This window comes from Rousettus aegyptiacus, unplaced genomic scaffold, assembly GCF_014176215.1.
Source record: "Rousettus aegyptiacus isolate mRouAeg1 unplaced genomic scaffold, mRouAeg1.p scaffold_m13_p_5, whole genome shotgun sequence".
Lineage (NCBI taxonomy): Eukaryota > Metazoa > Chordata > Mammalia > Chiroptera > Pteropodidae > Rousettus > Rousettus aegyptiacus.
In genome coordinates, this window is record NW_023416308.1 from 67,776,519 (window position 1) to 67,790,028 (window position 13,510).

The following is a 13,510-nucleotide window of genomic DNA, read 5'->3' on the forward strand; positions in this document are numbered from 1 at the left end:
TGTAGAGAATAAAACAGCTGTGAAAGAAAGAGGCAGCGTAAAGATGGTATTTGTGTAAAAGTAGACAAATAGATCAATAAAAAGGAATTGAGAGTCTAGAAATAAACTATACATATATATAAGGACAACTAATTTTTACAAAGACACACAATTCAGTAGAAAAAAAGAGCTATTACAGCAAATGGTACCAGAAAAATTTAATCTACATATGCCAAAAAAGGAACTTGGATCCATACTTCATACTGTATATAAAAATTAACTCAAAATTTATCATAAACCTCAATGTAAAACCTAAAGCTATAAAAATTTTAGAAGAAATCAGGAGGGAACATCTTTGTTACTTTTGATTAGATACAGATTTTTTTTAGATAGGGCATTAAAAATATGAACCAAAAAGAAAAAAATTAATAAATGGGACAAGGACACTGTTAAAAGAATTAAAAGACAAATGACAGATGGGAAAAAGTATGTGCAAATATATCTAATTAAAGACTTAAATTCAAAATATATAAAGAACTCTCAAAACTCAATGATGAGAAACAAACAACTCAATTTCGAAGATAACCAAGAGATTTGAACAGACACTACAAAGATGTGCAACGCCATTAATCATTAGGGAAATATGAATTAAAATTACAATGAGATGCTATTGTTCCTCTATTAGAATGGGTAAAATAAAATAATTGACTTTACTATGCATTCGCTTAGATTTGAGAGGACTAGAATTCTCATACAGTGTTGTAGGGTATGTAAAATAATACAACCACGTTGAAAAACAGCTTGACAGTATTTTTAAAAAAGTAAATTATGCAGCTACCATGTGATAAACCCATTCCAATGCAATATAAAAGGAAATATGTGACTGTGCAAAGATTTATTCACAAATATTCGTACAGCTATATGGCCCAAAACTGAGAGCAGGAGAGTTTCAGGGGCAGGGATTTTGAAGGGGTATAAAGAAACTTTTGAGAGTGATAGGTATCTTCACTACATTGATTGTGCTGATGGTTTCATAGATGTATAATACCTATGTTGAAACATCAAATTGTACGCTTTAAATATCTGTAGTTTATATATTTCAGTTATACTTTGATAAAGCTGCTTTTTAAATATTCCTTGGGAGGTTCTTAAGACTTTTAGAATACGAACAAAAATTTTAAACCTAATCCCCTTCATCTGACCTCCGCTTTCTTCTGCAGCCTCTTCTCACTCTGGTGTTTTCCCTTGTATCCTGAGTTTCAGCCATTCTGAGCTTATCTCAGTCCCTGCTATACTCCTTGTTTCCTGGCACCACATGTTCTTTGTATATTCTATTCCCTCTTTCTTTTTCCATGTATCAGGTAAATTCCCACTCACCCTTCTGATTTCAACTCATCATTTTGCCAATTATGCCTTTTCTAACCATCCTTGTTAGATAAATTTTCCCGTATGTTCTCAGAGAGCCATTGACTCTAATCAAAGCGCTCATTCCAATCTGCCTTCCCAACCAGACTGTAATCTCCGAGGCCAAGACCGTATTGATCTCTAATCACCACTGTATCCCAAACTTATCATAGTGCCTAGCACATAAGAGACAGGAAATTATTTCTTAAATGAATGAAGAAGCAAATGGTAAAAGTGGGACATGAAATAAATGGTTAACATCATGAACCTAGCAAAGGCTTTTTCATGGTAAGATGCTAACAACTTTAACAAATACAATTTAGATCTTCAAACACATTGCACTTGAAATTGACTCTTCTTATAATAAAGAAAAAGAGCACCAGAATTATTATAACAGAAGAACTCACACACTGTGCCAAAAGTTGGTTTTCTCACAATGACCATACAGTATTTTGGTCAATCAGAAAATGGAAATCTAGTTAGGCTATATTTATAATTTGGTGCCATTGGAACTTTAACTAACAGGCTTCTAGCTTAAAAAGAAAAAGAGATAATTGTCATAATCTTAATTCTATGGTATATAGCTTGAGTTTATAAGAGAGATGTGATATTTTTATAGTTTTAAGCAAGCAATCGTTTCATTGAATTAATTATTTCATTCAGTTTGGGTATGAGGGGCCCCATATGCAATATAATAGCATGGTGATCATCAGGGTAAGCCAGTCTTTTAATTCTTGCAGCTAAAAGAGCCATCTGTTGTTCAGATGAAGGGAGTTGATAAGGAAAATCTATTTGTAGTAGAGAAGCACAGTGGCAATATAAAGTGACTTAAAATGAGCCCTGTTTTTGGCATAGTTTTCTCATAAATTGCTGCTCTTAAAGTTGAACTCTGATTTAGTATATGTTTTTCGACAATGCACAATTTGCCTTTGTTTCACAGATGGGCAAACATGGTATAAAAATAGAATTAGTGATTTCATTGGAATTTTTCTGTATTTGGTTGACATGTATTTGAAATGTTTCTTGGCTAGTTTTAGTGTATAATTAATGAATTAAAAAAAATCAATGAGGGACAAAAGAATATTGTTAAGCATTTATTAATAGTATATGCCAGACCATCAAAAAAAATCAATAAAGCAAAAATACAACCTACAGAATGGGAGAAATATTGGCAAATCAAATATCTGATAAAGGTTTAATATCCCAAATATATACAGAGCTCATACAACTCAATAGGAAGGTAAATATTCTGATTAACAGGATCTGAATAGACATTTTTTTCAAAGAAGACATACAGATGAACCACAGGTACACAAAAAAATGCTCAATATACTTATCATCAGGGAAATGCAAATCAACACCACAATAAGATATCCCTTTATACCTATTTATCATTAAAAAGACAAGAGATAAGTGTTGCCCAGGATATGGATGAAAAGAAAACCCTTGTGCATTGTTGGTGGAAATGTAAATTGTTGCAGTGCAGCCTCTATGGAAAACATTATGGAAGTTCCATAAAAAATAAAAAAATGAAACTATCATATGATTCAATAATCCCACTTCTGGGTATATAGCCAAAGGAAATGAAAACAGGATATCAGAAAGATATCTGCACTCCCATGTTTATTACAGCATTATTCGCAATAGCCATGGTATGGAAACAACCTACATGTTCCCCAAAAGATAAATGGATAAAAAAGATATAATATATGTGCATATGTGTATATGTGTATCACACATATATACATGTATATATACACATATATGTACATACATATATACATATACACATACACACATTTATACATATATGTAATAAAATATTATTCGGCCATAATAAATAAGAAAACCTTGCCATTCACAATGTGGATATATCTTGAGGGAATAATGCTAAGTGAAATAAGTCAGAGGGAGATAGACAAATGCTGTATGATATCACTTATATGTGAAATCTAAAAAAAGCTAAACTCATAGAAACAAAGAATAGAATGGTGGTTACCAGGGGCTGAGGAGAAAAGAGAAATGGGAGATGTTGCTCAAGGTGTACACACTTTTAGTTATATGATAAATAAGTTTTGGAGATCTAATGTACAGCATGGTGATTATAGTTAACAATACTGTACTATATACTTGAAAGTTGTGAAGAGAGTAGATCTTAAGTGTTCTCATAGCAAAAAAAAAAGAGATGGTAATTATATGAGGTGATGGAGGTGATAAGTAATGCTATGGGTGCAATCATTTGGCAATATAAGTATATCAAATCAATGTTATACACCTTATCCGTATACAATTTAATGTCTAAATTATATATTTAATTATCTATTAATTAATTATATATTAATTAATTAAAACAATAAAACTTTTAAAACTTAAAACTATAACCACAATTGAGAACAAAATAAATGCTTTAAAGACCTGAAGATAGAATTAGTAAATGAAAATTTATGTGAAGAAATTACGCACCATGTAGCACAAGCAACTAAAGAGATTAAAAACCATAAAAGAAAGGGATATATATCTAATCAATATTTAACTGGGAAAAAAGAATGGAGAACATGAGGGAGAGAAAAATGAAAAATGATATGCCTTACTTTTGTTTATAATCGATTGAAAAGATGAATTCTTAGATGCATCTATCAGAAAATAAACCTAAACAAGATGAAGAAAGTGCACTCCATATTTAATCATCTTGGTGTGAATCTCCAGAACACCAAAACAATGAATAAAATTGATCAGTGGGAAACAATTAAGCACTTATTTGCAGAAAAAAAGACAAATGGATTGAATCTTCAGACTACTAGGAGAAAATGGCTGGCAACACAGAATTTATACTAAGCTGAACTATCATATAAAAAACAATAAAATAAACAAATAAAATAAAAATAATATCTTCAGAAAAATTGGAATCAGATTCTACCAATAAAGTTTTGCTAAAGCGTCTCCTATAAGATACTATTTAAAGAGAGTAAAACTGAGTCGCATAAGGATTTTTAATGGAATTTTAAATTGATACTAACATAAATTGGCTATTATACATTAAAATTTTTTTAAAAGTTCAAGTTTTTGCACCAAGAATTCTTCATCTGTAAGTTTTAGCTCGATAACTTTGTTATGGATAGGTGCAAATATTTGCCTACAAGAACATTTCTATTTTAATATTATGAGAAGTATTTTTTTTACCTCAAACGCTGACTTTTGAAATATGCCATGAAATATTGAAATCATGTAACATATCAATGGTGATTTTGTAGGAAGATGTCTATCTAGAAGCCTGGATAGGTATCAAAGTATTTTATCCTCCAAAGCAGTCTATACTATATACATTTTGAATATAATTTTGTTGAAATATTATAGGAGACATATCTTCCAAAATATTAAGATTATTTCTGGCAATGGAATTGTGAGTACTTTCAAATTTATATTTTATACCTGGCAATGTTTTTAAATTATTTCTACACCTAAAATTTTGCTTTTGTACTTAGGCAAAAATATTGTTAAAAATAAATGCCATTTTTGGCATGAAAAAATATATAGCAGACATTTGGTAGATACTTTTACATAAGGTATTTTAGTTAATCCTGTGAGGAACCGTGTAATATAGGTATTATTACTTAACAAGCCTTTCCCTTTTTTGATAGATGAGGCAATTAACTGTCAAAGAGGTTAACTGACTGAGTTACATAATAAGTGTCAAAGCTAGAACTGAATCTCAAGACCCAAATATTATTATTTTAACACCAAAATTAAATTTGGTAAACGAGATTTACAAAGAGTTCTTTTTCATTTGATTTTTCCTACTGAAGAAATTCTCATAGTTGGTACAGAGGGTAATATTTTAGACTTGATTTTTCAAAATGGCAATAACGGTGAAAGTGAACATCATGAACAATCTTTGAGCAAAATTTTGCCTTGCCTTATTGAAGCCGAAGACACTTATTATTTGAAAACAGTTGCTGCTAAAAGAAATTGTCAACATTGATTCTGAATCAATTGGCTGGCATTTTTCTCAATGAATGACAAACTTCCAACTAGAAAGTGGGGGAATGGGGGCTTGATTAGGAGACAAATAAAGGTCTATACTAGTTCAACTCAGGCCTAGGTGGGAGCTGTGGAAAGCCTAGCTTAACCCACATATTCATTTGTTCTGTATTCATTCATTTATTGACTCAATCATTCCAAACTACAAAAAAAAAAAAAACCAAGAAAATTATTTTAAATAAAAGTCAAGCAAACATACTAAGTATGACTGAAATAAGGTCAACCAGACACTAAGTGTGACTAACCCAAAGGAGTTTATACTTGGAGGCAGAAGAGTAGAAGTGGAGGACTCAGAAATCAAAGACTCACAAATTACCCGAAGACCAAACAGTCAGGAAGAAAGCATGACAGATATCGGAATCAGTTGTGTGGGGCCTGACAGTAATATAAACCCTCACTGCAGTTGTGTGTTCTTCAGTAAGAGGGACGTGAGAGGTCTGAGAAAGAGTTTGAGGAGTTTCAGGGAGAATAAAAATTGTGAAGAAAGGTTAATGAATTAGAATCGTTCCATGTAAAGAGATTAAACCTATTGGATCTAATAGATTTATTCTTTCCAGTTAACTTTTACTGAAAGAAAAATTATGAAATTAACACAAAGCTTCTCTAATTTGCCAAGTGCCTACCACAAACCAGATCAGTGGCAGGCATATTGAAATACATTATCTCATGTAAGCTTTGTAACAATGCCATAGCATTATTACCTTTTTACAGATAGGAGGTAGAATTTTAGAGACATTAACCAGATTGATAAAACATTCTTATGAACTCTAAGGACATTTATTAGTATTTAATTATATATACTTTCCTACTGTTAGGAAGAGCTACCATTGACCTTTATTTCCTGACAGTCTCTTCAATTAGTTTGTAAACTCATTGATAGCAGAAAGACATATTCATATACTTCTCTGCCTTATATATTTCAGGAAGCTCAATGATAAAAAAAAAAATAGTTTGTGATCTAAACTCTAAACTCAATGAAAAACGAATTTCGTAAAAACATCTCCACTAAAGATTAAATAAAAATAAGTGGACTTCAGGTTGCAGTGAAAAGGAAAAGGAAAGGAATATCAAGGTGGAAATCACACAGAAATTAGTGGCAAAACCTAGTGTATCTGAATGGCTCCAAAGTTCTTAGGTTCTTGAAATCTACCATGCTTTCTTTACAGGAGTCACAGGGAAGAACTCCCTCAAAGAATTACTAACTAGCAAGCCTTATTATGGAAAGCAGGTGAAAAATTGAGATATGTTAGTTGTAAGTAACAGGCATAATAGCCTACTAATTGAGAACTTAGCTCTTTAAGTCAAATTGCTTGGGTTCAAATTCCAATTCTATCACCCAGTTAAGCTGTTGCCTAATTGCATTATTGTTTCCAATATTCTCTCTTCTCTATGAGAGTATTATCCTTTCCCACCCCGTTGGCATCAGGTCTGGCCACATGACATTCCTTGACTAATAAAATTTTAGAAAGATGTTTATAATGTCTGAACAGAAATATTAGGAACCACTATGTATCCAGCTATTCATTATTTTCCTTCTGCCATGGGAACATCATGTCCCCGAGAGAGGCTGCTTTTCTGTTCATGAAACAACATAGGCTAGAGTCGCAGTAAAGCTGTGGTGGACATCTAACATGAGGAAGAAATAGACATTTGTGATTGAAAGCCATTCAGACTTTTTTGTGTTGTTGATTCATTCAACTAACTAGTATACAGAGTTTTGTTAGTGTGAACAAGTTACTTAATCTTCCTGTGATTCAGTGGTTGTTGTAATTAAATAAATTAATATAGATAAAGTACTTAAACCAGTGCTGTGCTGGTAAATGTTTCTCTGAAGCAATAAGTCTTGATTCATAGCATTTGCTAGTTTATGTTGTATAAGTACTTCCTCCATAGTTGATTTCAAGCTACCAACACGTTGTCACTAAAATAAGAGTTTGAAAGAGATGCAATTAATTAATTGGCTATCAAAAGTAGAATCTGGCTCCAGCACACTACTGAATTTAAAACTGCATATAGTAAACACTATATTAGAGCACATCAAATAGTAAGCACTATGGAAAAGTTTATTTTCTGAAGACAGTTGACTGAGTAAAATAGCTTCTCAAATCTTAACATTCTTAAGATCCTGTATTTGGAAGACCACTCAGAGTACTTTAGCACTGGAAGTACACTTGTTAGTATACCCATTTTATTTTAACGAACAAGACAATTGAGGCTCGGAGAGGCTGAGTAGCCTGTTATAATCGCACAGTCAGTAGGAAAAAACACCATGACTACTTTTGTCCAATATACTCTTGTCCCTTCCAATATGAACCATCTCTTTTCAAAAATTGCTATAGAAAGAATCAGCAAAGAAAGGAAAAAACATGAGTAAATAATTAATGCTTCTTGTTCCATTTTCTGATCAAGAATAGTAACAATAACAACAATAACAATACTAAAAAAAATTAAATAAAATTAAACCCTGGTCATATTTATTGATGATCCTGTTTTATTTGTTTGTTTGTTTTGTTTTGTTTTTGTTTTTGTGATTATGAGTCCATTTTGAGGAAAGCTGTCATTAGGAAAAATATTTAATAGTATGTAGTTGTGTATCATTTTGCAAAAGTGATAATTATTAGGAAGAACTATAAATGGTACCAATCATTGAAATGTCTAATTGAGGGGTTTTGGGTTTTTTTTTTTTTTTTTTGACTATTAAAGTGAGTGCATCATCTCTTGGCATTCCCTAGTAACATCTCCTCCTAAAAATATTGTAGTGCACCCCCATGCAGTATACTCTCAAATTAGCGCTTTACAGACCAATAATGCAGGGTGTTCATATCTTAAGGTAATAGTGATTCATTTTTTTAACCATAGTGGTTACTGGCTGTAACTATGGAATGCATTGTCATGGAAACCACATTCCCCCCTCCTCCTCCTCCCTTTCAATTCACCCCAGAGCTATTATCAAGAGACAAGAATTAAGGGAAAGCATTTTTCTGGATGCATATAAACAGATACCAAATACACACACACACACACACACACACACACACACACACACACACGGGGGACAGGGTGTGTGTTTGGTGTGTATGTTTATTTGGAAAGGGAGAGAAATAAACTCTCATTGATTAAAGGTAATAAAAATCAAGAAAATTAAATATACATTTTTCTTCATTTTCTTTTTCATTTGGCTGTCTCAATCTAAACCAGCACAAACTGTAAAGTGGGAAATAACTTGAACATAGCAGCCTTTAATGCTGCCCTAGAATAGGAGGTCAGCCTTAGCTTGGGTAATTCATTAGGGAAAGACTGTGTTAGATATTATTGGAACATCACAATATAGAGCATACAATACTTTTGGGGTGTTTGAAATCCAAATTATAGGCTAATGAATAAGGGAAATATTGTACAACTTTTTTAGAATCCATTCTCCTTTGGAAATACAGCAGTAATTATAGATGCTCTGTAGGTGGAAGTGCTCACACAATCACACATTTTATGATAACATAAAGCGATAAAATGCTAAGGGATACACTTAATCTGTGAATGTGACTTTAAGATTCAACCAAAAGTACCAGATAAGAGTTCTTCTCCTAAAATGTGATCCGCTATGGTGTAACCCATGTATATTAGACCTCCTGAGCCCTAGCAGTCCCTAGATATGAACTGTATTGAAGCAATCCTGATTATTAAGAGAGAAACCAAGTAGGTAAGGACCCTTGCACTTAGTGTAAGAATCCCAAAGTCTGAGGCATAGCTGCCCTGTTGAGTTAGAATGGAATTTGCCTCAATTTCCTTCAAGAGGCCCTAATTTTGTAGGTGGGACACATATTCCTCTCAGTAGGGGGCTGATTAAAAATAGATTCTTTTATATCCTAACCTCAGGAATGAGAATGTAGGGTTGGGTCTGAGCATCCTTTTTTTTTTTTTTTTTTTTTTTTAGCGAGCACCTCAGAGAATTCTGATGCAATCAGGTTTGGATTCCATTAACTTGGGACTGGAGATGGATATTTTGGACATGGGCAAGTGAAAAAAAAAAGTTTAAAGGGCACTGTATTTGCTTTAACAATTTGCAAGTTGTTTTGTTCTTTGTTTTTACTGGAACTTCATAAGGCTAAAGAGTATAGTGTTATTGGGGTGCTTATAAATTTAGTGTATAAGTGGCCTGGCATTCTCATGGAACTGTGTCAGGATGACATGGTCTGACAGAATTTGTTATGGATGTTTGGGACTATGTTGTTGCCGTATCTCAAGTGGGATCTGAGTGCAATGCCCAATTAGAAAGAGACTTTGAAACTACAGCTTTCATATGAATAGGACAGGCCTGACCCTTCTCAGATAAATCTGGAGACCTTAGAACATTATTTTAGAGAAGTGTGTAATGTCTCCTGCGAAGTTACTTTTTAAACTATCTTCCATCACTTTTCTTTAAACTTCACCTAAATGGCTTATCGATTGTGTGACTTAGGCAAATGATATAACCCTTAGGGCCTCAGTTTCCTCCTCTAGGAAAATGTATCCGATAACATTTACCTCTAAGGCTAAGATATGCTATGTAAGTAAAGAACAGCTGCCAGGTACCACCGGGTCTTGCCACAGAAATGTACTGTTTATTATCTCTAGTCTTTATGACAGCTCTACAGAGTAGGGGTTAATAGCTGCATTTACAGAGAGGCAAACAGGAGCTCATATACTGTAAGTGACTTATACAAATCCACAATCATCACTAGAACCAGAGTTTGATTCTAAACTCTGATGTCTTGCTCTCTTTCCACTAACCATCTATGAGGCATAGTGTCAGGCACTCAGGTGGTACTCAAAAAGTGCTAGTTTTATGTTTCTAGTCTGTACCCTTCCTATTACTTTTTGTCTTCAATAAGCAATTTTGCAGCTGGGCCAGCCACATGCTGATATTTTTTTGGTCTTTTGCAATTCGAACAGACTCACTTTAAAAAGAAAAAGAAAAGAAAAGAAAAACAAAACAATAAAGCATCTACCAGTCTTGACATTCATACTTTTGAAATAACATAAATACTTCTGTGGCTTTTCGGAGTTTCGGAGACTCAATATGGGGAGGAGGCGGACTCTTCCTTTTTGAGTCTGAAAAATGTTGTGTCAGATAAAGCCTTGCTTCTGATACTAGTTCTATCACCCAGGGAAAGAGGAAGATCCCTGCCCCAAAAGTCAGGGGCCTAGGGCCCAAGGGAAACCATTTCCAGCCCATTTCTACCTTAGGTCCCTTTCGTGGCCGGCAACCTAGGCAAGCCTTTGTCAGAGGGCAGGCAGGATGTACCCAGCAGGGTTCCACACGGGCCTCCGCTTCTCTGGAACTCGGTCTCATTGGTCGCCTACACTCCGGCAGCAGCAGCAATGGGGGCCGAGAGTGGTCTCTGGGTCACATCAGCGCTGGGAGCCCCCGCATGCCTACCCCAGAGACTTCTCAGTGGCACAGAGCTTGCTTGCCGGCAGGCTGGGCTAAGCTGACCAGTACCACGCTTCCCCCCTCTCTTGGCTCCTCCCTCCCACCCCACTTGCCCGGCCAGCACTCCCCACGGTGACTCTGGATTGCTGCAAGCCACTGGCTTTTTACCAAATAGGGAGCTGCAGTATTTTTTTTTTTTTTCTTCAGAGAATAATTTCAGCCCCCTTCAGCTCCCATGACAATCTTGTGTGACTGGGGAGAGTAGGCGGGCACATCCTTTTACATGCTAATATTGCCCCACCTCCTTTGAACCCTCCTTTAAGCTCCTGGCTTCCTTTTTATTTTTATTTATTTATTTATTTACTTAAAATTTTACCCTCTCCAATTCACCATAAGGGGGAAAAACCCATCTTGGTTCTGTCCCTCCCCCACCACGCCTCATTCCCCAGGGAAGGGAGACCCCGAAGACAGCCGGTACTTGCCCTCAGCGTTGCTTCTACCCCGGCGCTGGGATGGCTGCGCCGGGCTCAGGGGGCAGCGATCGAAGCTGCCGCTTGGTCTAGGCTGTCGCTCCATGTGCCGGGCGAACACCCTGTTCGGGTCCCCCAGCGAGCTGCCACTGCCGCAGCTTGAAAGGAATGTCCCCTGTTGTTAAGGACCCTGACTGTTTTACACCAATGATTTGCCACTGCAAAGTTGCTTGCACCAACAACACTTTGTCGTTGATGTTTGGATGCAAGGTAGGACGAGGGTCATGTCTTTTTAATGCATGCTGCCTCTCTTGGGGGTGCGAACAATTCTTTTGTTTGTTTATGTGTCTGCCTGTTGGGAGAGTGACAGAAGCTACGACTTGCTCTGCTCTCTCTGGGAGCCGGCTGGGTTTGGGGGCCTGGAGAGTACACTGATTTTCTGGCATCCGATGTTGGGTGATAACTCGGTCATGACAGGACCCTGGTCTCTAATGTACTCAAGCTCCAAGAGCAGATACGCTTCGGAAAGGGGGCGCCTTAGGTGGCTCTCTACTTGGGATCTTGTTATACGTTTAGCTAGTGACTTGGCTTCTGGCGACTCATTTGCAAGCTCCCGAACTCATCACAGGTTACCACGCTGGAGCTCTGACCCACACGGCCCCTGGTCAGTCAGGGTTAGCTGGGGTGGTAGATACACTTGAGATGAAATTGAACATATCAATTTGCAGTTTGGCACTTTTAACGCCGAGGAGCTTTTATTTATTTTAGACTGAAAATCTGGATCTAGGCTCATGTTGCCCCCAATTATGTATTTTTCTCCGAGCTTATACAATCTACTTGGAATCAACACTCAGAAATTTTATCAAGAGGTGATGCAGTTACTCCCTGAAGTTAATAGTGAATAACTGTCCCACCCCAGATTTTTGTAAAGGTGATTAGTGTTCCCAAGGAAATGAGGTTTGAAGGTTTTTGAAACAGCGTACATTTGTTCCTCCTTATCTGAAACTTTTTTGGTTGACTTAACGATGCACTCCCTGAAAAAGGTACATGAAACTTGATACTGGAGCAGTCAGCCCATGAATGGTATGAAAGCATGTCCCCTTACTTCTAGGTAAACTCCTTCACTTCTATTCATTGTAAAAAGCTGGTGGGTTTGTCTAGCCTGTTTGTATAAAACACTTTTGTGGCCACTAAGGTGACTCTCTAAGGAGAGAGTGTATCACCTGAAATAACCAAAAATTCACACTTGGAAGTAAATACTCACATGATTTCTGTTGTTCTGAAACACAACACCAACAAATGGATTGGACAGCTAGCAAGCATCTTAGGCAGTAAAGTTAATGAAATATTACACGTTCAAATTCAAGGGTAGTGTTCATAGGGGGTGTAGGTTTAATAGAAAAATTGGGAGTCAGAATCTTATACTGGCTATGCCTATAGGATCTCTCTTTTCTGAGCCTCAGATCTTATCCTATAAAATGAGACCTGTAGATGAGATGACCCTCCACAGCTCTAACATTTTCCAATGATGTCTTTCACAAAATCATTTAATGGTAAAGTAACTGCCAGAGATTTATATTTTTCACTCAGTATGATAGGCTGCACCTTAGAGTCTATTAAAAAATATTGATTATACTAATTAGTACCTAGATTCTCCTTTTAAAACTTCTGAAAAGATCTTAGAGTTGTTGAAGCTTTGCATGTTCATCACTGTCAGGAAGACATATGTGAATGAACACCACCAGTAAGATAACTTGTTAGCTCCTCTCCCCACACAAGCTGCCACCCTCCCTCCATGCTTCTATCCATTCACTCTTCTAATTATATTTACAGCAGCATTTTAGCAATGGCTACTGTTTAAAATCCATTCCCATAAACTTATAAGAATTGCTTTACAGTGCTAAATGGTTATTAACAAAGGTGAATTATTTGTCAAGGGAAATTAAACACAAGCTAATAATCAAATAAGATAAGTTATTGGTGTGGAGAATATTGTTGAATATGCATCCAGCCTTGGAGCTCATTTTCAAAGAGGTTTCTTTTATGCTATTAAGTTTTCCCATGATTTTCAGGCAATTGAAGGGAATTGGTATAATTACAAGCAAACTTTTTATTTTTAAAGGCTGGGGAATTACATTAGTTTACCTTCCATTAAGTTCTCTTTCTTTTGGTGTTCTGGTTTAACAGAGTCAGTTTGTGAGAGAGAATT

General features: G+C 35.7%; 1 protein-coding gene across 16 annotated transcripts in view; it reads left to right on the forward strand.

Moving 5' to 3' along the window:
- Positions 1 to 13,510, forward strand: part of DLG2 (discs large MAGUK scaffold protein 2) — a 1,668,408-nt gene that overhangs the window by 640,798 nt on the left and 1,014,100 nt on the right. For 2 of the 16 annotated variants that reach the window (XM_036221816.1, XM_036221817.1), the window contains exon 1: positions 11,022 to 11,571. The exons of 13 other annotated variants lie outside the window; for them this stretch is intronic. In XM_036221816.1, coding sequence (XP_036077709.1) covers positions 11,470 to 11,571 — 102 coding nt within the window. In that variant the 5' untranslated portion in view covers positions 11,022 to 11,469. Of the gene's footprint in view, positions 1 to 11,021; positions 11,572 to 13,510 lie in introns of those variants that run through there. One more of the 16 variants, XM_036221820.1, reaches the window with a different exon arrangement.